At 25.8% G+C, this 25,683-nt stretch overlaps 5 protein-coding genes across 6 annotated transcripts; 2 read left to right on the forward strand and 3 right to left on the reverse strand.

The window, feature by feature from the left end:
- Positions 1–3,209: 3,209 nt before the first annotated feature.
- On the forward strand, positions 3,210–5,663 carry OCT59_020919 (uncharacterized protein; the record flags this gene model as incomplete). Of its 2 annotated transcripts, XM_066149497.1 has the most annotated exons (4): positions 3,210–3,463; positions 3,575–3,963; positions 4,041–5,445; positions 5,606–5,663. In XM_066149497.1, the coding sequence occupies 4 exons, from the start codon at positions 3,210–3,212 to the stop codon at positions 5,661–5,663; spliced, it is 2,106 nt and encodes a 701-aa protein (XP_065990396.1). The 2 variants fall into 2 exon arrangements, with proteins under 2 accessions (XP_065990396.1, XP_025180329.2); XM_025325627.2 differs by lacking the exon at positions 5,606–5,663 and having other exon boundaries at positions 4,041–5,449.
- A 3,731-nt stretch (positions 5,664–9,394) lies between these two features.
- On the reverse strand, positions 9,395–10,338 carry OCT59_020920 (uncharacterized protein). The gene has a single exon (XM_025325626.2). The coding sequence runs from the start codon at positions 10,238–10,240 to the stop codon at positions 9,650–9,652; it is 591 nt and encodes a 196-aa protein (XP_025180328.1). The 5' UTR covers positions 10,241–10,338; the 3' UTR covers positions 9,395–9,649.
- Positions 10,339–12,856: 2,518 nt separating this feature from the next.
- OCT59_020921 (uncharacterized protein) lies at positions 12,857–13,680 on the forward strand (the record flags this gene model as incomplete). The annotated part of the gene is made up of 4 exons (XM_066149498.1): positions 12,857–12,922; positions 13,126–13,217; positions 13,524–13,560; positions 13,654–13,680. The coding sequence occupies 4 exons, from the start codon at positions 12,857–12,859 to the stop codon at positions 13,678–13,680; spliced, it is 222 nt and encodes a 73-aa protein (XP_065990397.1).
- A 2,201-nt stretch (positions 13,681–15,881) lies between these two features.
- On the reverse strand, positions 15,882–16,199 carry OCT59_020922 (uncharacterized protein; the record flags this gene model as incomplete). The annotated part of the gene is made up of 1 exon (XM_066149499.1): positions 15,882–16,199. The coding sequence occupies one exon, from the start codon at positions 16,197–16,199 to the stop codon at positions 15,882–15,884; it is 318 nt and encodes a 105-aa protein (XP_065990398.1).
- Positions 16,200–16,322: 123 nt separating this feature from the next.
- On the reverse strand, positions 16,323–17,207 carry OCT59_020923 (uncharacterized protein; the record flags this gene model as incomplete). Its single annotated transcript, XM_025329786.2, has 1 exon — positions 16,323–17,207. The coding sequence occupies one exon, from the start codon at positions 17,205–17,207 to the stop codon at positions 16,323–16,325; it is 885 nt and encodes a 294-aa protein (XP_025180327.2).
- Positions 17,208–25,683: the final 8,476 nt, after the last annotated feature.

The raw sequence follows: 25,683 nt of genomic DNA on the forward strand, positions 1-25,683 counted from the left end.
ACACGGATTGAACGGATTGTAAATACTTTGTTTAACATAACCCCTTGATTACCAAAATTCATTATACTCATGTGACATTTACGTTGAATAATGATTGGGTATATGAAAATCTCGTAATACAAATAATAATTGACACGTAAACAATTCAAACGATACAAACAGTAATGCGTCTTTTGAAAGTTCGACAATAATGAAATTTACGAAAATTATGTAGAAAAACTTTATAGTGGCTTGTGACACATTCGTCAAGCTGTACACGATTAATTTAATAGAGTAAAATTTTGGAGTTATAATAACTAAAACTCCGTTCTGAAAAACCTTATCGTTTTTTTTTCACATTTTTCTTTCTTTCTTTTTTTTTTTTACCTTTCAAATTAATAATTAGAAAATTAATAGAAAAAAAAAATTATGCCTCCAATTCGTAAAGAATTAATTGCTGCAATTAATAAAGCGATTATATTGGTAGATCATAATATTCATAGAAATATAGACCAACAATTCGAATTCATAAAAAAAACGGTTCTTGAAGATGATTCCTTTACAAATGATGAAAAGGTTGAAGCAAAAAGAGAAATAGAAAAGATTTATGATCGAAATAAAATCTTTTTTAATGAAGGAAAAAAAAGAATTTGTGAAAATTGTAATCAAAAATGTTTAGCTACATTATATTGTGAATATTGTATACGAAATTATTTAAAGGATAATTTTTTAAAGTGGACATCCGGAAATAATGAACTTGATAATTTAATACAAAAGTGTCAAATGGAATCACTTGAACCGGAGAAAATAATTGAATGGATTCCATTTAATAATTTACAAAATATTAATTATTTAACGAAAGGTGGATTTTCGGAAATTTATTCAGCAGATTGGATTGATGGGCATTACAATGAATGGGATTCTAATGAAAGACAATTAAGAAGATTTGGAAGACATAAAGTAATACTTAAAAGACTAGGAAGTTTTGAAAGTGCTAATTATAATTGGTTTGGAGAGGTTTGTAATCTAAATAGCGACATAGTTATCTGCTGTTATATCTAATTAGTATATATTTATATAGTACATGTTTTTTTTTACAGGCCAAATCACATTTAACTATAAGCAGTAAATATTCAGAGATTGTTACATGTTATGGATTAACGAAACATCAATCAAATGGAGATTACATGCTTGTAATGATCGTAATAATGGATGTAAATTTAAGAGAATATTTAAAAATGAACCATAATCAACTTACATGGAAAGAAAGAACACAAATCATTTTTGATATAATTTTTGCACTTTCAAAAATTCATAATGAAAATGAAATTCATAGAGATTTACATTCCGGAAATATATTATTTAATCAAATTGATCCAAGATTCTTTATTAGTGATCTTGGATTTTGTGGTCCTATAGACAAACCATCAAAAAGCGTATACGGAAATCTTCCTTATATAGCACCTGAAGTTATTGCTGGAAAAGAATATACTTTTAAATCTGATATTTATAGTATTGCAATGATTATGTGGGAAATTTCCTCTGGTCAACCACCATTTGTTAATCATGAACATAATTATTATCTTGCAATGAATATAATTAATGGTATAAGACCAAGAATAGTACCGGAACTCCCTTAAAGTATAAAAAATTAATGAAACAATGTTGGGATGCTGATCCATCGAAAAGACCTGATATTTACAAACTCAGAAATATAATGAAAGAAATTAATATGTCATGCCAAAATGTGGAAGCAAATAATAATCTAAAAATAAATGGCACAAATAGTTTATCAGAATCAAACTTCACTACCAGCAAAAGTAGAATTTATAATTCTGAAAATTTTCCTGAACCAAGGAATGCAACAGAAGGTATTATTTTGTATTGTAATCGACGTTTATTTATAAAATATATCATTAATCAGATCATTTCTTCTTTTTTAATAATAATAGAAGAACTTGAAGGTATATATATAAATCGACAATTTATATATAATAAATTATTTATTAATAATTAACATTTATTTTATAATTTTTTTTTAGCGTTTCATAGTAAATCATATGGCTTTCAGATTCCTTTTGATGGTAAATGTTTATTAGTAATTTATATTTATACGTGTCGTCGGAATTACCAAATTATTAATTTGGCATTTTAAATATTTTTTCTATTTTACGGTATTTGAATTACGGCATTACGGAAGTATTACGGATTACGTATAACCTCCGTCCGTATGCAGTAATTAATTCCGGCGACAATTATATTTATATTTAAAATAATGAGATATTGATTGATTTTTTTGATTTTAGTTGACGATTTTGAAAAATCGAGGAACAATATATCAAATATTATGAGCAATCTTTTAAGGTAACTTTATTTTGCATATTCTAAAAATGACGCATTATTTAAACTCATAAATATTAATTTTACATTAAAATTATTAAGATATATGGGAATATGATAACTCACGTGCTTTCTCATCATACTTCAGTTATTGATGGTATGCAAAACAATTCATCTAACTTTATGTAGTAACGATAACTTTTTTTTTTATTAAAATCACAATGATCCTAATATTCGATCAGAATTACTGACGCAATAATAGCAGCGGTCGTATTAAATTATTTTCAACACTAAGATTAGAAAATTAAGATTTCATATACAAAATTTCTTAGTTTATAATTTTAGTTGTCTGATAAATTTTTAAGTTATTAATAAGTATAAGCTTTCAACTTTTTCTTTTTTTTTTATGTAATAAATTTTAATGAATTAGTGTGCCATTTAAATTATTCAAATGTTTTAACGTTAACTGTTAAGATTGACAGATATATAAAGTGTCAGGTTTAATTCCGGTCAGAATTTATTTCCTATTATAGCAACTACTGACATTACCATAATTCCGACCCTGAAAAAATGCGTACAGCTCATAGTAAAAATTTTTTTCATCACCTGACCTCTATATATATATTTCTGGGTCTTAGATTCTTCTATTACTGTATATTACAAAAGAAAGTACAAAAGAAAGTACAATGTAATCAAAATAAAATTTTTAAAATAAAGTATTGTGAATATGTTCGACAATCAATAATGTACTAAGCTACATCAATTCACATGACGAAAAATCGACTATAGGTCGTTATTATAAATATGATTGATCATTGATGTCATTTTAATTTGTAATACGATTAGTTATCATCTTCTTCCTTCTTTTTTTTTTTATTTAAAAATTTAAAATGGATGAAAACTTTTTACCAAAATTATCACAAAATTTGCTTGAAATTCTAAACGATGATGAATACTATGATGTTACGATAGAAGTTGGTAATAATCCTTACGTAAAAATATTTCGTGCTCATTTAGTTATTTTAAGTTATCGTTCTTCTTATTTGCGAAGAATTTTATCAACTAATAAAAAGAAGAACGATGGAACTTTAGTACAAATCAAACTATCAAATATTTCACCGGAAATTTTTCAAATAATCCTAAGGTAAAGAAACGAACGAAATTACAAAACAAGTTATTATTCCTTTTATAAAAAAAATTATTATTATTATTATTATTTTTTAAAAAAAATTATGAATGTTTGTTTTTATTTTAGGTATATTTATGGGGGAAGAATATCTGTGAAAGAATATGATAATATTGATATCATTAAAATTTTGATTTCTTCTAATCAGCTACATCTTCAGGAATTAGTTTTTTATTTACAATCATTTTTGATTGAAAATAAAGCAAGTTGGATGGAACAAAATTTTAATTTAATATATCAAATAAGTTTTGAAAATGATTCTTTCTTTGAGCTTCAAAAATATTGTATGGACTTAATTTCTAAATCCTCAGATAAAATATTTAAATCATTAAACTTTCCATCAATTCCGGAAAAACTTTTGATTTCGCTTATCCAGAATTATAATCTTCAAATGAGTGAAACTCAATTATGGGAAAATGTTCTTAAATGGGGTCTTGCGCGAAATCTTAACTCAAAAGGTGATTAAAGGATACGACCGATACGTTAAAACATTGTACATACCTTTTATTAAATTTTTACGATTTAATTTCTAAAGAACTTTTTTATAAAGCAGTACCTTACAAAGAAATCCTGTCTGAAGAACTATATATAGATTTATTAAAAATTTTTTTGGATGCAGATAGCAAGCCAGGTTATAAACCATTACCTCGTAAAATCGGAGAAATCAATATAACACCACAGGAAAACACTAAATATACATCACAAGATGACGATGACAGTTACTTGACACTACATGGAAATGACAATTTTACGACATCACAAGAAATTGATAATTATGCGTTGCAAGAAAACGAAGAAAATTTCAATTATACGCTAAAAGAAAATGAAGGAAATGCCATTTATACGCTACATGAAAATGGAATTTTCAACTATATTTCACAGGATAATGAGGAGAATGTTGACTATATGTCACAAGAAAACGAAGAGAATATTAACTGTGCGTTACAAGAAAATGATGAGAATATCAATTATGTATTAACAGAAAATGAAGAAAAATCTGCGTTACAAGAAATTGAAGAGGATATTAACCATGCGTTACGAGAAATTGAAGAGAATATTAGTTATACATTACAAGAAAAAAAGATGAATGTAATTTGTGCGTTGCAAGAAAATGAGGAGAACGTCAACTATGCGTCACAAGAAAATGAAGAGGATATTAATTATTCCTTTCGTGAAATTGAAGAGGATATTAACTGTGCGTTACGAGAAATTAAAGAGAATACTAGTTATACATTACAAGAAAAAAAAATGAATGTGATTTGTGCGTTGCAAGAAAATGAGGAGAACGTCAACTATGCGTTACAAGAAAATGAAGAAGATATTAATAATACTTTACGTGAAATTGAAGAGGACATTAATTGTGCGTTACGAGAAATTGAAGAGAATACTAGTTACACATTACAAGAAAAAAGGATGAATGTAATCTGTGCGTTGCAAGAAAATGAGGAGAACGTCAACTATGCGTTACAAGAAAATGAAGAGGATATTAATTATACTTTACGTGAAATTGAAGAGGATATTGATTGTGCGTTACGAGAAATTGAAGAAGATACTAGTTATACATTACAAGAAAAAAAGATGAATGTAATCTGTGCGTTGCAAGAAAATGAGGAGAACGTCAACTATGCGTTACAAGAAAATGAAGAGGATATTAATTATACTTTACGTGAAATTGAAGAGGATATTAATTGTGCGTTGCGGGAAAATGAAGAGAATATAAATTATGTATCACAGAAAAATGAAGAGAATGTCGATTTTGCATTACAGATAAATAGGGAGAATGTAACTTGTGCATTGCGAGAAAATGAGGAGAATGTAATTTGTGCGTTACGAGAAAATGAGGAAAATGCAATTTGTGCGTTGCGTGAAAATGAGGAGAATATCAACTATACATTGCAAGAAAATGAAGAGAATGACAGCTATGTGTTAAAAAACGAACAGTAAGATCGCACTATTTTAATTGCAATTTTAAGCTTTTATTTATGAAAGGTGACTAACGCTTATTTCTTAATCGCACCCAATGATTATTGTGTGGCGCAACTGCTATCTTATTTCATCATGGATCCCCTTTTTTTTCTACCAAAACTTTTATATATAAAGAATATCATTTTTTAATTTTTTTCGTCTAAATATTTGTAGATACTACACTTGCTGTTGATGATAAATTGATGTTTTCATAAGCATAGAAAGCTTCTGCTTAACTAGAAAGCTAATAATCATAAAGCAAAGCTTTATTTCAGTTCGAATATTATATTTTTATTTCTTTGAATTTTCTTATTCTATGGCGTTGGGCATCGTTAGCCTGTCATTTGGTCCAGCTTCTTGTCATTGCGGTGGATTTATGAAATTTGGCAAAAACCCTGCTGCGCCCTCGGGAATTAAAACTGACTTATAGAAACATTAAGCTTTTTTTCCTAAAAAATGTCAAATATGACGCACCTTTAACACTGGAAAAATTGGTTAGGTAACGGAAAAATTGGTTAGACGCAAGATTTGGGGTACAAAAAAATTTTTTAGGGCTCATTTTTGACTGTTCACTGATAAATTGGGAAATTTGGTGACTAAAAGACTGTCAAATATTTATTTAATTTGATATGACGGACAAATTTAGGGTATTTCATAAATCCGCCGTGATGTTTGGAAGCGTTGTATATTAAATTTCACTAAAAACTAAAAATGGCCGGATGGCTTCTCACAACTACCCAGGCAGGAAGTTGTGCTTAAGATATTATCAAGTTTAAGTAATTATTATGATTATATAGTGAAGTTAAAGTAAATTACGGGACACGACAAAATTTTGATGCCGATAACTGTGATTAACAGTTCTATGCTCCAATTTATAAATTATTGAGAAAAGTTCATTAAATTACGGAATTTGTTTAAAAGACATACAGAATTTAAAATGTAGCTAATCGCATTTCTTTCTTCACTAGACCCGAATTTAGTATAACAGAATATTGGCTCGGCATTCAGTTGGTCACATTTTCCAGCGATGTCGGACAATTTGTACAACGTGAGCTAAAATTTTATTGGGTTTTTTTGGTCGAAACACAAATAAAAGTTATTGACAACCAATCAGGAACGAGATAAAGAGTATTTTTTACGTGTCTTTTATGTGTCTTATGCGGGTTTTCATTAACCATTTTTTTCTTCATAAAAAAATGTCTTCACAACAAGTTCTTAATGATATTCAAAGTTTAATATCGTTAAAAGAAGGTAAAACATACAGTATATTGACATTAGATATATGAAGGTCCAAGTAACAAGCTTTATTCAAGTTGATAAATCAAGCATAAAAATTTCAGATTATACGTAATTAATAAAACATTGTAAAAATAGTTGCAGTATAATAGTCAATTCAATAAAAGTTGACCTAAATTTTCAAACTAAACAATTCACACATTTAAAAATTAATGCTTTTTACACACTTTATTATGATAAAATCAATTTAAATAAGCAAATAAATAGGTATTATTTTTTAATGAAATGATTTCAATTTCGAACGCACATAAAAAAAGTACTAATTCAATAAATATTCAAACTAGTATAATAAAAATTAATATTTAAAACAATCTTACACTGATACATTTGCAGAAAAATAAAAACAACTTGGATAACTTCCATGTTTTGAGGCCATAAGTTCCGTGAATGAGTCGCATTCAACGCACCGACAAATCATGGGTCGCATTGACAAATCATTTTACCGCAATTAATTTAACCGACATTTTGCTGACACACACATTTTACCGACAATCATTTAACCGACAGGTACATTATACCGACAATACAAAAGTATTATTATTGTTATGAATATTTCAATAAAATTAATATTTGAGTGGTTCCATACCTGCTGAATAACCTTAAACCTATATTGTAAAATGAACTCATATTAGTCACCCAAATCTCGTTAACAATATTCCGCACTTTTCTTTCAGAATCTAATAAAAAAGTTAAATATTCTTAGTTCGTGGGAAAAATAACGGTAAACACAAATAAATAGAGTACGTGATAAACATGTGACTTTATTTTACACACGCCATCTACGTTACTCACTTACTCATTTTCACAAGTGACCAACGTGATAGGCACAAATTAAGGCGCAGGATTTAATCAAACTAATACAAAATAATTTAAGCTCCAGTTTATTCATTTGTGGCGTTTTTTTAACGTGGTAATATTTTATTTTTATTTCTCAGTCCAAATTTAAACATTGGAATGGATAAGCATATCAAAATTATTAATTCACTTACATGCGTTTTCTGTTTGATAAATTTAGTAAAAATTTATACATAATATTCGGATGTTACATTACAATTTCTCGATATTCATTACCTGCTTATCGATAAGACAAATCATGAATGGACATTTTTATTGAATATTGAATGTCATTTTGCCCGAAAAGACATTATCCCGAAGTAATATATTGATCCCGAAAGATATTCCTGAAAATCGATTTACAATGATTTGCTTATGCTTGATTATATAAGAATAACAGAAAAAAAAAATATTTTATAGTTGTGCTACAGTGCACCAAATATAAAATTTATATTAAACCATGTACAGTACATACGTCTTCATTAGAAGATATATCTATAAATATAATCTCGAGATAATCTTTGAGTCTGTAAATAATTATTAAATTTAATCTAAACGTCCATTTAAATATCTTTATAGAAGACAAGATACTCAATTCATCATCTTTATTCTTTTTTTTTATTTATTAACATAATTGTGCTTAATGTATGATTTTACATTTTTTTCTTTTTCAAGAAAAAAAAAAATATATATATATATATATTTTATAAGAAAAAAATCGGCTTATTGCATGAATATATTATGAAAAGAAAATCCGAGCCTTTTTATATTAATAGAAAAAATATTCAGTTATTTTGTATCAAAATGAGTTATTAAACTAACTTTTATTAACATAGAATGGACAATTAAGTTATGATTTCGCATATATACTGTATAATAAAATATATTTATCTAAAAATAGATTTAATCTAAATCGATTGTAATCAAATAATGTAGATATTAGATTAACCTTACTTCCGTATGTTCATCTCAAACCTAAACCAAAAATATCATAATATTAATAATAAACAATTGAAGAACGGCCTCAATCATATTAATTAGGAAGTAAATATCACGTTTTGAGGGCTAAATGATTGTTTATATTGTATACGTTGTAATCGTTGTATTAATACTATATTAGTGATTAAATAGATCATTACAAATACGTTATCACATAATACATCATTCGTGATTAAGTGATTAAACATGATATACATAAATAATTATTATATAATATATTTATGTTCATTTATTATTTCGTAATTCGGATATTACCCGTGACACTAATCTCGTGAATGAACTTGGACAAAGAAAACAAGGATTTAGCGAATGATTATGGAAAGAATACCGTAACTAATATGGTTCAAATTGCGATTGTAATGATTGTGATCGAAAAATGAGCGTTAGAATCCATTAGAACTAATAATATTTTTAATGGATGTCTTAAAATCATACAGCACTAAACAAAGAAAATTCGGTCTGTGCCGATACTTTGTAAGGTTATCGCGTTGCGCGACGACTTTTATCACTAATAAAGAGAGTTATTAAAAAAAAAGAAGAAAAAAGAAAATTCCGCAAATAAAATATAACACAAAAAATTTTTTTTTTCGGCATGAAAGATCGTAAGCAAAGAAAAAAAATGCAGAAATTGTTAAATTAAATTACAAGATTTTAATCTGTTTCTTTTTTATTAATGAAACTGCTTTTAATGATAATTTAAAATACTATAAAAAACCATAAATTTTGAAATAATGCTTTACACTCTTAGAAATTGAATATACATTGCAAAAAAGTTTTCAAAACTACGAAAAAGTTGTTAAATAAGTCTTACTTAAAGAAATTTTTATTATAAAGTATGTATATGTAAATAATTACACTTGAAGTTATAGAAGAAAATGAAGTTACGAAAATTTATGATAATTTACGATAATTATAATGTTTTTTTTTTTCCACCACAGCATCGACCAAATGTCTTTTTTTAAAAAAAATCCCTTATATCCCTCGTATTTTTTTTTTATCTAAACTATCGAATAAAAAAAGTTTTTTAAAAGCGAATAACATATTTTTAATTCATAATTGAGATTGCATTTGCAAATTATTTAAAGAAAAATAATTTAGTTGTCGCATTTCTAAAATATTCGAAGTAGTAGTAATTAGAGTATTCGGAGTTATTGGGGAATTAGCCGGTACAGAAATGACTCTGTACTCAAATTTAAAGATTTCACAAGTATTTGAAGTATTTTCTTGAAGAGAGTCGTAAGTAACAGTATTAAATGTATACGAATAATTGTCCGGAATAGATTGTGTTGGGATAGATTGTGGTAAACAGTGATTCGAAGTTGGAATAAAATCAAAATTATTCGTAAATTGTTCATTAGACGGTATAGGCGTTATGGGAGTTTGTTGGTAATTTTGATTAGAAGGGTTATCGAAAGTCGAATATTCTTCATCATCCATAGCGAAAAGTTCGTTAATAAAATCGCAATACGTATTATCACAATTATTACCATTAGTATTTAATGAAGGATTTTGCGCTTGAATATCGGTTGTTTGTGGTTGTACACCACTTATATTACCGTAATAGTTGTAAAAATCGTTAATGAGTTCAGTAAGTTCAGATTCGTTTAAGAATCCATCTTGCAAAAGATTATTGTTTTCCATTTTTTCTACTTGGTGAATTGAAAAAAAGAGTAAAGAAATTTTTGGAATTTTTTTTTTAAAAAAAAAGATCTTTGTTAAAGAGAAATAATAATATTTGCGTATGTGCGAAAAATAAATACAATTTTTTTTTAAAAAAGTTATACTGTACAGATAAAAGTTTTTCTGAAGATTTCTTCGTCGGTCGAAAACTTGGATATTTATAAAAAATGGAACTTTACAAAATAGAAAGAATGGACAATTATTAGATGTGACTATACAGGAGGTGACCCAATCATTTAAAATTTTATAGTTTTATCAGATAAACTTTAAATTTTTGCATAACTCCGTGTAGTGTGGCCAATGATTTCCTTTTTAAATAAATACAATATTACAATAATATAATCATTACATTTTTTAACGATGAATTCCTATTTTACTCAATAATTGATAATTTTTCTAACTAAGAAATGAAACGAATGAACTAAAACGGTCGATCTTGCCTAAAGTTGATTTTCAACATGATGAAACATTAAACACATTATGAGACATTTCTCCTGGATACAATCATATCAACCCAGTATCTCGGAATATAAATCGGTGTAATAATAACAATGTATCCGGAGCTTGTTTTCTTGTTTCGAACAATCTACAATATATTGTTATTTCTTTTTCCTTTTTCTTTCTCTTTTTAATATTATCTTCTCTCTTTTTTTCCGCTAAATTTCAAACTCATTTCTTTGTGTTTTAATATTACTTTTCTTCATTTCCTTATTAGTTTATTTTTTTTTCTAAAAAGCTAAAAATAAATTTATATATCATATTAAAGCTTTATTTAGGTTGTAATGTGATTAGAAAAAAATATATTTTACCTTCAATAAATTGTTGATCCATCATTAATCTATTTTTATATTGTAGCACAGAACTTTCTTTCGATGATCATCCAATTAAAAAAAGAAATTTAGACCATGAACGATAAATTTAAAAAAAAAATGTGATTGAGAAAAAAAAAATGTGTGTGTTATTGGATTAATACCTTTTTTCATTTAAATGGAAATGAAGTCATTTAATTTTTATTAATGACGCATATATTCATGGATTTAAGATCTTATTCAATTTATGAAATTTAATTTATTTATTTATTTATTTATTTATAAAAAAAAAAAAAATTATTATTATTATTTTCAAGGATTGTTCTTTAAAAAAAAAATTTTTTTTTTTTTAAAAAAAAAGAAATTCTATTTAATTGGCGGAGTATAAGGAGGTCATAATGTCTTACCTTTGAATAATAAATAAGGGGGGAGGGAGATAAAGTTTCAACTAAAAAGGTTATAGTTATCAAATTAAAGATATTAATTTTTTTTAATGAGAAACAAGTAAAATAAAAAAGAGAGTCTCTTTTTTAATGAATTATTATTCAAATATATTTACTCAAATTAAAGTTTTTATTTTTCAATGTATCATTTTTACTTTTTCGTTATAATGCGCAGAAAAATAAACTGTCCATTCCGTCCAAATATGTTAAAGGAGACGTCAATCGTTTTCTTATTTTTAAACGCTCCCTGCAGAAATTTATGTATGACCGCATATTCATGTTTCACATGAAATTTGACGCAGCAAATATTTTATCAAAATAATTTTTTTTTTTTTTTTTTTACGGAACTCGTTCAAAATCTTAGTTATCTTAATTCGATTCATCCATTAATCCTATTATTGTATTTTTTTTTTAATTTTTTCTTTTTCTAAAAAAATACGTTTGTTTAACCATATGAATAATTGTATTTATTATATATGGTTTATTAATTTTTGAAAATTCTTTTTTTTTCATGGATTTTTTTGGCGAAATTTCCATATTTGGTGTTATAATGTAAAATTTTTTGTGCTAATCAAATTATTTGTTATTGTTCAGTGTACACTGACCGACATGATTGACAACTAATTTGTAAGAGCACGGGTACACTGTTTACATTAATTTAATATTTTGTATCATTTTTTTTTTCGGGTGAAAAAAATAAACAAATATAAGAATAACCATTACTTTTTCAAAGTGTTATATTTTTTACAGACGGTTATGTTCAATAATTATTATATATGATTATTTTTTTTATTTTTTTTATTTTTTTAAAGAAAAAATATTTTTTTTCATTCGTATTTGTTTTCATTCATATTTACAATATGAAAAATTGAAAAATTGAAATTCCTTTATATGTATGCCCTTAATATCGAATTATTTATTATTTAGAAAAATGTTAATGTTTCAATTTACCATAATATTCGGTCCCAAGGTTGTTGAGTCACGTGATATTCTATTGTTTTCGACTGCGCCGCATAATACAATGTAAGTTGTAGTTTGTGAAACATGTTTCAAGAAATTTGGGTCTTTGGACTAATATAAAATGGGTTGGAAAATTTTTCTTTTGAACAAATTATAGAAGTTTCTATACAGAAAAATGAATATTATATAATTGATATAATTGATATAAAAATTGAAACATTTATATTAACATTATTAAAATTTCTTTTTTAAGTCAAACGATACAAAAACTCAAAACTCAAATGAAAGATATGTAAGAAATAAAACAAATGTATAACCTTAAAGGAAATTAACCAATTAAAGACGATTCTTAATCAATTAAAACAATGTTATTTCCGATTTTGTCAATACATATATCAGATACTCGTAGCAATAAACATCATTTTATAAAGGTAGGACATTTAATATTATTTCAACTTGATTTTTTTTTTGTTTAACGTTCGAAAAAGTTTGAAGGGGGAGGGGAGAGTTTTCATTAAACAAACTAAGCGAAATAAACATAAATTTCAGAAAATTCGGAAGATCGTAATTTAAATTTGAAAAAACATAATAAATGTGATAAATTAAGATTTTTTTTTTTAAAAAAAAAATAAAGGGGTTAAACAAACAATCAAATTGGAACGGTCTAAGATATCATATGTTTCAATTCGCAAACATCTTTAATTATTCAAAGATGTCAATCTACCGGTAAACAATTTAATCATTTTTTAAATTTTATTTATTTTATTGTTGTCGTTAAAGATTATTTTTTATTGTAAAAAAAAATTTTAATTTTAATTTATTTTTAAACAATTGTTTACTACTAGATCAATTTCATTATCAAGAAAATAACGTAATATTTATTCAGAATTTAATTTAATAAAAAGAATGTTTTGAAAATGTTTCAGTTTGAAGACAATAATGAAAAAAATTAAGCTTTAGTACAATGGGCTGATATACCAAAATTTTTATTATATCATAATTATTTAATTTGAATTTTTGGCCTTAATAAAGAACAAAGGTTCTATTTGCATATTTGCATATTCTAAAGGTTGAAATGAAAAATTACAGTAAATGATGTTTTATTTAATTAGTATTAAATTATTTAATTATTCCGTTAATTTAATTAAATTTATGTTTTTAGATTATTTTACGAAAGAAATCGAATTAGGAATTACTCGATATATTGTAGTTCGAATATATAGGAACACGTAATCAAGTACGATTGTTGATTAATTTTGGCCATAACTATGAAGATCTTAATTCCGGGAAAATTACTGATATAATTAATAGATGTTAGATGGAGTTATAGTTCGATAATTAGGTGACCAATACTGAAGTTGTTTCAACTTGATTGTTTGTTTACGTCCGAAAAGTTTGAGGGGGAGGGGGGTTTTCATTAAACAAACTAAGCGAAATATAAACATAAATTTCAGAAAATTTCATGAAGATCGTAATTTAAATTTGAAGGGATATTTAAAACATATATGCTGTGATAAGATTTTTTTAAAAAAATAAAGGGGTTAAACAAACAATCAAGTTGGAACGGTCTATCAATTTGCAAAATCTTTAATTATTCAAGATGTTCAATCTACCGGTAAACAATTTAATCATTTTTTAAAATTTATTTATTATATTGTCGTCGTTAAAGATTATTTTTTTTATTGTAAGAAAATTTTAATTTTAATTTATTTTTAAACAATTATTGTTTACTACTAGATCAATTTCATTATCAAGAAAATAACGTAATATTTATTCGAAATTTAATTAATCAATTATTGTCTATATTAATAAAAAGAATGTTTTGAGAATGTTTCAGTTTGAAGACAATAATGAAAAAAATTAAACTTTAGTACAATGGGCTTATATATCAAAATTTTTATTATATCATCATTATTTAATTTGAATTTTTGGCCTTAATAAAGAACAAATGTTCTATTTGCATATTTGCATATTCTAAAAAAAGGCTAAAGATTTATAAAGGAAAATGTTTGAAATGAACATTACAGCAATAAATGATGTTTTATTTAATAAGTATTAACTTATTTAATTATTCCGTTAATTTAATTAAATTTGTTTTTTTAGATTATTTTACGAAAGAAATCGAATTAGATATACTGGGAACACATGATCGGGTACAATTGTTGATTAATTTTGGCCATAACTATGAAGATCTTAATTCCGGCTGAAGTTACAATAGCTGTTAGATGGAGTTATAGTTCGATCATTAAGTGACCAATACTGGGGTTGTCTCAACTTGATTGTTTGTTTAACGTCCGAAAAGTTTGAGGGAGAAGGGCGTTTTCATTAAACAAACTAAGCGAAATAAACATAAATTTCAGAAAATTTCAGAAGATCGTAATTTAAATTTGATGTATTTCAATTCGCAATATCTTTAATTATTCAAGGTGTTAATCTACTGGCAAACAATTTAATCATCAAATAAAGAACAAAAGGTTCTATTTGCATATATTGAAAGGCTAAAGGTTTATAAAGGAAAAAATGTTTGAAATGAAAATTACAGTAAATGATGTTTTATTTAATTAGTATTAACTTATTCAATTATTCCGTTAATTTAATTAAATTTATGTTTCTTTAGAAAGAAATCGAATTAGAAATTACACAGTGAATTTCGAGATGCTAGGAACACGTGATCAAGTACAATTGTTGATTAATTTTGGCCATAACTATGAAGATCTTAATTCCGGCTGAAGTTACAATAGCTGTTTGATGGAGTTATAGTTCGATCATTTTTTTTTTTTTTTTTTTTTTTTTTTGGTAACCGTATAAGTCATTTTATTAGTAAATATAACGCATCATAATACATAATAATTATAACATTAATACATTGAAATTCAAAGTTTTTCAACGATGAACCCCTCCATACCAAAGCCATGGGTTATCTAACCATGGCGCGGATAAACGTAACCAAAGATTTACTAAACTACTAATACTAAAAAAAAAAATTTAACTATGTATTGACTAAAATTTTCTATCTATTTGTTAGAGCTATTGTTAAAATCTAAACGACTAAGTACATTGATGTGTCGTCTACTAACAACGGCAAATTTATACATTTGACTAAATTGGTATGATGCTAAGCTAATCTAATCTAAAAACTCTGGAACTACTAAACTAATACGTTACCTTTTCTTTATAATTTTTTGCTATTTTTGTTGTATTTAAATCTTTTAATATGTTTTTACTATTTTCTATATTTTTATTTGAAAAATTTGTTTGGGTTATGAAACTTCCTTCGTGGCTACCATTGATCATGTCTTCGTGATGGTGCGGAATGTCTATATGAAAAATCTTGTTGTTCCCACTCCCTACGAAAACCATTTGTCTTGGGACATAGCTCTTGTAAGAATATCATCTGTTACCTTCTTGTAATTCGCCATTATCGTCGATGTAGTCGTTTTCTTTCTTGATCCATAATCCCCTTCCGATATCATATATCTTTATGGATTTATTAATTGCCGACATCAAATCTGATTGTTTATTGAAATACAAAATAATAAATCTTTTCCCTTTGACTCTGATAATTTTTCCAAAGAAAGCGTGAAACGCTTTCACCATTTCTTTTATAACCAAAATATCATCGTCCTGTATATCAACTTCCAATCTTTTAAGCGCTTGCCAATGAAACTTCTCTTTAAATTTACTGTATGGTAAATGCGAATCGGCCATTCTAATGAAGTAAGTTCTGTCATTATTTCTTGTTAATGACACGTTAACGCCGCCCTCTGAGTATATCTTTTCGTAAGCCTTGCTGAAGCGCAGCGTCGTTTTAACGGTCTTATACTTATGACATCATTTAAAATTAATGAATTCAACTACTCCCACGTTTGCATTTAGTAATCCTAAAATTTCCTCATCACTCCAATACGCAGGTATGTCGTAAAAAGTAATGTCACGTGACTTGTCGGCAAAATGTTTATCCAAATAATCTTTATCTTTATCTCCTTTATCGATCACTAAATCGGTGATCATTCCATTTTTAGCAACTGCTCGCGCCCTTTTTCTCTTTTTGTTGGGGCGTTTTTTCTTTTTCTGCGTCTTGTTATCTATTTCCATATTCGTCACTTGACTCGTTGGCTGTTCCTCTTTTTTTTCTAGCGCTTTAATTTTTTCCCATAAACTATTGTTCGTCTCATTTTTCTCTAATATTATTCGTTCTTTTGCTATGACATCCGCTTCTAAATTTCTAATTTTATTTTCTAGTTCTCGTATGACTAATCCGTTTATCAAAGCACTATCCGCACTATTTTCCACTTTTTTTCCCAAATCGTCAAATTTTTTTTTTAATTCTGCATACTGTGTTTCTATTCGTTGAAGTGATACCGCCGCAGTATATTCACGGCGAAGTAGAAATTCTATAACATTATCAAACTGGACTCCTGCAAATTTTGTTAGGAATAAAGATAAAAAATAATACACCGCTGGTACTTTCGTCTCCGGTTTGTTGAGGCGTATAGGTATCTTTCCCAGTTTTGAAACAGAAGTACTTTTTATTATCATTTTTTCCAAGTCTATATATTCTTCAATTTTTTTACACTTCACTATTTCTACCAAAAATCTATCATAAATGTCATGAAACGGGTTGAAAAAAGCTTTCATACATGTCTTCTTGTTATTGATAACCCACGTCGAGACCTCTTCTTCGTTTTCTATTAATGTTGTATCCATATTATCCATGTAACTATAATGTATTTTTGTTAATAAAAATTGGTTTAAGAGATTGTCGGAAAGAGTTTTCAATCATAGTTCGATCATTAAGTGACCAATACTGGAGTTGTCTCAACTTGATTGTTTGTTTAACGTCCGAAAAGTTTGAGGGAGAAGGGCGTTTTCATTAAACAAACTAAGCGAAATAAACATAAATTTCAGAAAATTTCAGAAGATCGTAATTTAAATTTGATGTATTTCAATTCGCAACATCTTTAATTATTCAAGGTGTTAATCTACTGGCAAACAATTTAATCATCAAATAAAGAACAAAAGGTTCTATTTGCATATATTGAAAGGCTAAAGGTTTATAAAGGAAAAAATGGTTGAAATGAAAATGACAGTAAATGATGTTTTATTTAATTAGTATTAACTTATTCAATTATTCCGTTAATTTAATTAAATTTATGTTCTTTAGATTATTTTACGAAAGAAATCGAATTAGAAATTACACAGTGAATTTCGATATGCTAGGAACACGTGATCAAGTACAATTGTTGATTAATTTTGGCCATAACTATGATGATCTTAATTCCGGCTGAAGTTACAATAGCTGTTAGATGGAAGTACAGTCATTTGGTGACCAATACTGGGGTTGTTTCAACTTGATTGCTTGTTTAACGTCGGCGTTTTCATTATCAAATTAAGCGAAATAAACATAAATTTCAGAAAATTTCAGAAGGTCGTAATTTAAATTTGAAGGGGCATTTAAACATATATGTTGTTATATCATGTTTATCAAAATTTAGATTTTAAAAAAAAGGGGGTTAAACAAGTGTTAAACAAACAATCAAATTGGAATGGTTTAAGATATGTGTTTCAATCCGCAACGTCTTTAAGGAATTTCGAGGTGTCAATCTACCGGTAAACAATTTTATGGCGTTAAAAATTTTTTTTTTTTTGTAAGAAAATTAAGAAAATTTTAATTTTAATTTATATAATTGTTGATCCAGTTTATTATCAGAAAGATATAACATAACATCCATCTGTATTTACTTAATCATTTATTTTCTATATTATTAATATTCATATTTGAAAATGTTTCGGTTGAACTATCAGTTATTGGATAATCTAACAGCTATTAATTATATCAGTAACTTCAGCTGTAATTAAGATTTTTTTTATTTTATTTTTACTTTAGAAAGGCAAATGGTATGGAAATATACAATAAATTCCGGAAGTAACTGAACATAAAGAGACGTAAAATCTATCTAAAGAAATCCAATAAAGTATATCCCATCAAGGACCCACCTTCGTTTTTTATAAAATAAAAAAAAAGCTAAACACAAACTAACAGTATTAGTATGATAGCTAAAAACACACTGGAGAATAAAAAAGTCTAATCTAAAATCCAGCCCGTATTAGTCTTTCACACATTGGTGCTACGCGCGAACGAAAAATCAGCCGGATTGATTAAGATCTATTTTTATTTTTATTTTTATTTTTATTTTTACTTCAAGAAAGGCAAAATCTGCCGATACAATGCCGGAATTAAGATCTACTAGTTATGGCCAACAATTGTACTTGATCACGTGTTCCCAGTATACCGAAATTCACTGTGTAATTTCTAATTCGATTTCTTTCGTAAAATAATCTAAAGAAACATAAATTTAATCAAATTAACGGAATAATTAAATAATTAAATACTATTGAATAAAACATCATTTACTTTTCACATTTTTTCCTATAAAATTAGTACAATGAGCTGATACTATATCAAATTTTTATTATATTTTCTCATTATTTAATTTGAATTTTTGCCCTCAATAAAGAACAAAAGGTTTTATTTGCATATTGAAAAAGGATAATCTCTTCATTTTATATTGAGGTTATAAAAATTCAAAATTTCGATTAGGAATATGCAGGATTGTATGGAAATCAGCATTAATTCCTATTGGTCACCGCAGTATTCCTAACCGAACTATACTAACTCAGTCATTGAATGGAGTCGAAGAAATATAATGGATTTAATTATATCGAACTTTTGTACCTAATAAACCGATGGATTCTATAAATCCGGTTTATCAAATTTCACCGTGTAATACAACTTTAAAATAATGTTAGTAAATAATAGTATGTTATGATTTCATAAAACTAACTAATATTTAATTTTTATTTAATTTAGAAATAAAGAATATGTACCAAGGAATTTAATGTTTATATCAACAACTTCATATATCATTATATTTTATATTTTTATATTATTTTACATCGTGTACCTTTAATTATATTTAACACAATAAATGAAAAAATAGTATAAATATCATGACTATTTTTGTTAACTAGCAAAAATCCCAGCGTAACTTACGATTAGCATGAAATATTTTTTACTTAGACACAATTGATTATTACAAGATTTCAAGTAGTAATTTTCGTGAAATTTATTTTGAATCGTAATTTACGATTAATAATTATTTGTAAGATCTTATACATTTTCTTTATATTTATAAACATGTATGTGAACTAGATTTTAAACCGGGATCATGTTTAAATTAGTCGTGTATTTGCTATATAATTGTGAAGCTTGGCTAATCCCTATAAAAATTTTATTTCGTGTTTTTATTCCATGTTATTTCCGTAAACTGAATGTATCATATTCACGGAGTTTTTACAGAAATTACGGTAACAATATATATAAACTTTTGAAATAAAAAAATATATATATAAACGTGATACTATGTTTATACTTTAGGCACCGAAAACTATATATGGCAAACATTTAGACTTTTAGATCAATGATGTTTCATCGTTCGAGTCATACTTATTTACAAGGGGAGATAAAATTGGACGTGTTTCTAACCTGATGTCAACAGAAGCATCCATACAAACCTACGCAAACCATCTAAAGAAGCTTTCATCGAAGAGGGTAACAAAATTTTTAGTTATATTAGTTTTAGGCTCTTATTATTTTAGAGAAAATTATTAAATCCACAAAAACAGCGTATAACATAAAAAATACAAAAAATTTCTTTTTTCTGACTCTAGTGATAAATATTAGTTAGTAGTGTGGCCCTAGTCTTAGCATAGTATAGTCCTTATTAGTAGTATTAGCTTCGGTTAATACATCCATAATTGATATTGAGTTAGTAGATAGTTTTTATACTATGTATTTTTATTATGTAATTTTGCTTTTTATTTTTTGTAAAATGAAAATTATAAATAAAAATGCGCGTTACTAACAAAAAAAAAAAAACTATATATGACGAAATATATTTGGGATTTGATATATAGTTTCGGAATTCTGCCAAATCCAAAATCCCAAACCCACTATTGTCGAAATTTCAAACAGTTGACAAAATCCCGAAATCCCAAACCATTGCCGAATCTCAAATCGTTGCCAAAATTTTATTTTTATTTTTTTTATTCCTAATTTTATTTTTCGATAAGAAAATTGCCTTTTTTGAATTCGTGTAACGTCATATGCCAATAGTAATTTAGTCAGCAGTTTATCTCGATTCTTTCTGATCATTTAATTCTGGCGTGACCAATAGTGCAATAGCGGTTTGAGGATTGCGTCAACAATTATATGCCTAGACGCTAAGTTAAGTTTAGAGTTTATTAATTTGCATTTTTTATTCTTTAAATTAATTTTTTGAATTTCTGAGTTGAATTCTTGCTTTTTAACAAATATCAAAATAATTATACTAAGCTTATTGACCCAGCTAAGTAGCAAAAGTTTGCTGTGTACTTCACATACTGTATTTCAAAAGTTTATATTGCAGTTACAAATCGATCAATTTAATATATAACAGTATTTGATGTAACTATCTTAAAATACTATTTTTAATCAATAAACTTCACCGCTTAAAGCAATAAAAAAAAATGTGGTGGCTCGACTTTCATATTGGTTGGACAGTATAAAATAAAATTTTTCGTTTTTGTATCCTGGAAATTCTGAATTTAATTTTATTTATAATTTTTTAAAAGAATTTAAGAAAGTAATAATTAAAAATGACATCATTATAATAATTATAGTAAATCACTATTCAGTGATTAAATCACGCATTATCTATCGATGATTATTAGTTAACTTTTAAGTTCCCATAAAGTTAATCCATTTATGATTCAATTCAAAGTGATAAATGATAACAAATAATTTATTAATATTCAATAACATGTAATGTATAATAATATATAATCCGACTATATAAAGTACTATGTAATAAATAAATATTCTAAAAAAAAAGAGATGTTTTTATATATTATAATTCAAAGAGCGTTGATATCAAGATCAAATTCCTTGGTGACGTATCCTATATTGATAAATTTTTTTTAACCCAAAATTATTTATATATAGTGTTTACCTTTATTATGGCGTTGATCAGAACTAATATTAATATCCAATTCAATTTCTTTTGTAAAAAAAACATAAAGATCAATTAAAATTATGACGAATATGTACATTGTTAAAATGTAATATTATTTATCGTTATTTTCATTTTCAAGAGATTTCTTTTTTTAATATTTTGGTCTTAATAGTAATTTTTTTTTAAAAAAAAATAATAAAAATCTCGTTTTTGATGTATAAATTTATAATTATCTTTTTTTTTTGATTTATATTATGTATTTAAAAGAATATGACTAAACTTATTCTAAGGATAAGTATTAAAGTACAATAGGCTATTTTTAATTCTGCTCACATTTTTTTGAATTAAAAGATAAAATGATTTACTAACTCTTAAAGATTAAATTCGCTGGGAGTAACCAAGGTTTTAATGACAATTGAAAAATCATATCCTCCAAAAATGTCTTTTTTATAGATACCTAAAAATTATACTTAAAAAATTTAATAAATTAAAAATTTATTTCATTATTAAAATTTCTTACTTGAAATATTTCCGGTTAAATATTTAATTTATTGTGGTAATATTTCCATCATCTAAATTTTAAGCTAATTTTTATGATAATTTTGATGAAAATTTATTAATGGTTTATATTTTATTTTTCAAAAGAATTTATTTTGTGCAACGCGTCAATTTTACAATACTAACGAATCATCTAACCATTTTTATAGAAAGTTGTACTATTCATGGATGAAAACATTTATCCTAGAGAAATTTATTTGATTGTTTTTCATAACCTAAAATAATTCTTGCCTACATAACAAATTTACTACCAAATGATGGACCACAATGAAGGTCACACATTATTTAGAAAATGACGCAAGACGTCATGAATTACTTTATTCATGCAACATGACAAAAAAATGTTTAGTTATATTGATTTTAGTATACGAAAAATTTTGCAGTGCTTGTACAGTACATCCTAGGGATTTACTATACAAATTTCAAAAAGAATTTGCTTTCACTTATGTTTCATCCTTATCAGTACTAAATAATCACATTAATTCAGGCTTTCTCTCACCAATTACAGTATGTGACCAACAGACCAGACGGTTAGATATAATAGATAATGAAAACATTTTTTTTTCTTTTAACGTAAAAAAATATTCGAGATCCACAAAATGAAAAAATTAATATGTTATTATACTTCTAAATAAAGGAGTTTTTTAAGGAGCAGCTTTAACTACCTAATGACGAAATTGAATTTTGTTATAATGAAACATTTTTCTCCCAGTGAAGAATGAGAGTTACTAGCTAATTGATTTTTGATTTTTGATTTTTGATTACTATTTTATTTTGGTTAAGAATTCTTTATTTATTTATTTATTTATTTTTTTAAAAAAAAGATTTATATAGTAAGAATAAAAAAAATAATTTTTATAACAAAAATGTTTAATTGATAATAAAGACTAAAATAAATGATAAAAAATAAATGTATAATTAATTGAGTGATAATAAAATGAAAAAAAATTACATAATTGATAACTAATAATAAAAATTAAAAAAAAGATTAATTAGATTGATTGTAATTCATATGGTTTATACGAACATTTCTTTTAACATTTTCCTTATTTCGTGGCTAAATATTTATCGGAGAAGATGAGGAATATATCATATTAAAAAAAAAATTTGTCAAATAAAATATTAACAAATTCATATTTTTTGAATATCTTACTTGTCGTGTTTTGGTCGTATGCGACATTTTTCGTTTAAACCTTTTTCTTTTTTCCTACGGATCGTTATCTTTATCATGATTTCTAGGTGTTGTGTGTTAGTAGTTAAATCCATTTTTTTTCCTATGTACCTTTCTTCGATTTCTTGCCTCAATATCTTCTAGTAATTTGTCTATTTGAAATTTTGCTTCATCAATCCTCTTCCCAGAAGAACTATTTCCAACTCTATCCTTAATTATATTAATTTCAATTTGTACTGGATTTGTATTTTTAATATATGTGTACCAATCCTTTCAGCAATGGTTACGTCCTTTACGATCAATTAATTTACCAACATAAATATTTTAAGCAAGACGTTCGATAAATCAGCTGATGATCACAAAGTCACGAATAAATTCGTTAAGAACTTTCATTTATAGATTCTTGCCGAAAATTTAAAATACAGAAATTAAATAAAATACTCTGTTTGTATAAATTTCACAAAAAAAATACTTTATCGATTATTTAGTCTCAAAATTACTATTTTATTATCATTTGTGATTACTTTTATACTGTACAAATTACTGATAATATTCTTTATGATTGTTTAAAGATTCAATAAATTAATACAAGTATATAACTAAACAAGTTGCGTCATTATTAGGTGAAAAATATATAAAAAGGAAATTATTTATGAATGAACTCAGTTATAATATAATAGTCAATATATCAATTATGTTTTACGAAAGAAAAAAACCAATAATTATTGTTGATATACAGTATATACAGTATATAAAATTAATAAATTAAAATTTCCATTCACTTTAACAATAACATTACATTTTATTGATTTGCTAATTTCCTTTAGTGCTTCCAAAATAATATAGTATTTAAACTCAAATCTTCATTTGATTAATCACACAAATATGTTTTCAGAGTATAGTAACTTAATAATGCCATAAATTTTATGCTTTAATTAGTTAGCAGGTAATAATTATTATTCTTAATGTACTACTATCTAATAGACAAATTAGTAAGAAAAGAAATTATTTCTAAAATATTAAAAAAATTATAATTTCTCAATTCATAACAATTTAGTTACACTTTGTTACCAAACGTTAATATAAATGAACAAGGTTTTTCATTCATACTTCTTACATAGCATGCGAAAATTAATATAAAGGGTTAAAATATTTCCTAAGAAAAGCAAAAAAACATAACGGCAAAAACATAAAAAAGGTACATGAATGAGTAAATATGCTTATTTTTTTTCCAAAAACAAATTAAATTGAAACTTTATTACTTGCGCCATGCTTTGACAATTCGACATATAGTAAAAGATGATGACAACGCAACAATCGAGCAATAGTAATCATAATTATCACGTTCAAATTCAAGAATTCTAAAGAGGAAATACACAAGGAATATTAGAAGGTTTAATGTTAAATTTGAAAATGTGACTACTAAGTCAAAAAAAATATAAATGATGTAATTTATTATTTTATTATGATTTTATAATATACAGTACATATAGTAATTCATCCTATTTATTTTTGGTTTAATTTATAAAAAACTTTATTAATCATAATAAATATATTCCAATAAAATACACATACTGTAATAATGATAAATAAAATAAATAGTAAATAATAGATACAAATAAAGACATTTATATTCTGAATATTTGTAAATTTTCTTCCTTAGTTCTCTTTATCTACATGAACGAATTAAAGTAAATTGTTAATATTATTAGTAAAATTAACCATACAGAAAGCAAATTGATATACTAAACGAGTACCTAGATTGAGATTAGTGAAATCTATTGCTTCTATGGATTCTAGAAAATAAAAAACAATTGTATATTAAAAGTATTTCATTACCTGAATATTCTACATCAGCTTTGTTATCAATAGCATTTTTTGGTTCTGGAAGATTTTTAAAGTCTAAAAGTCTACTCGTGTAAATTGCTTGAGGATTTGTAGTATATGAAAGAGTAGTACCGTTATATGGTAATGAAGTAGAAGTAAACTTTTTATTAATTCTTTTTGCTTCTTTGACTTGCTTATTGATTTCACTATCATCACTATTATCATCATCATCACTATCATCATCATCATCGCTATCATCACTATCATCTAATTCATCATCTAAATTATCTACTAACTTATATAACTCTTGTGCTTTAGGTCGTTTTAAAGGATCAGCATCCCAACATTGTTTAATTATGTCCAAAATTAGTTGTGGAATTTTATAATTAGATTTTGGCCTAAGCCCTTGACAAATGCTAATAGCTAAGATTTTATCATGAGCAATATCATGATAAGGAGGAAGCCCTGTACAGACTTCATATGCAATAATTCCAAATGCATAAATATCACTTTCTTGAGTATATTCTCTTCCTCTTAAAACTTCAGGTGCTACATAAGGTAATACTCCGTATACTTTATTTTC

The sequence above is a fragment of the Rhizophagus irregularis genome, chromosome 3 (assembly GCF_026210795.1).
Source record: "Rhizophagus irregularis chromosome 3, complete sequence".
Classification (NCBI taxonomy): Eukaryota; Fungi; Glomeromycota; class Glomeromycetes; order Glomerales; family Glomeraceae; genus Rhizophagus; species Rhizophagus irregularis.

Excerpts from the sequence above, each read along its gene's own strand:
- OCT59_020920 (XM_025325626.2), bottom strand. The coding sequence starts at position 10,240 with ATGGAAAACAATAATCTTTTGCAAGATGGATTCTTAAACGAATCTGAA.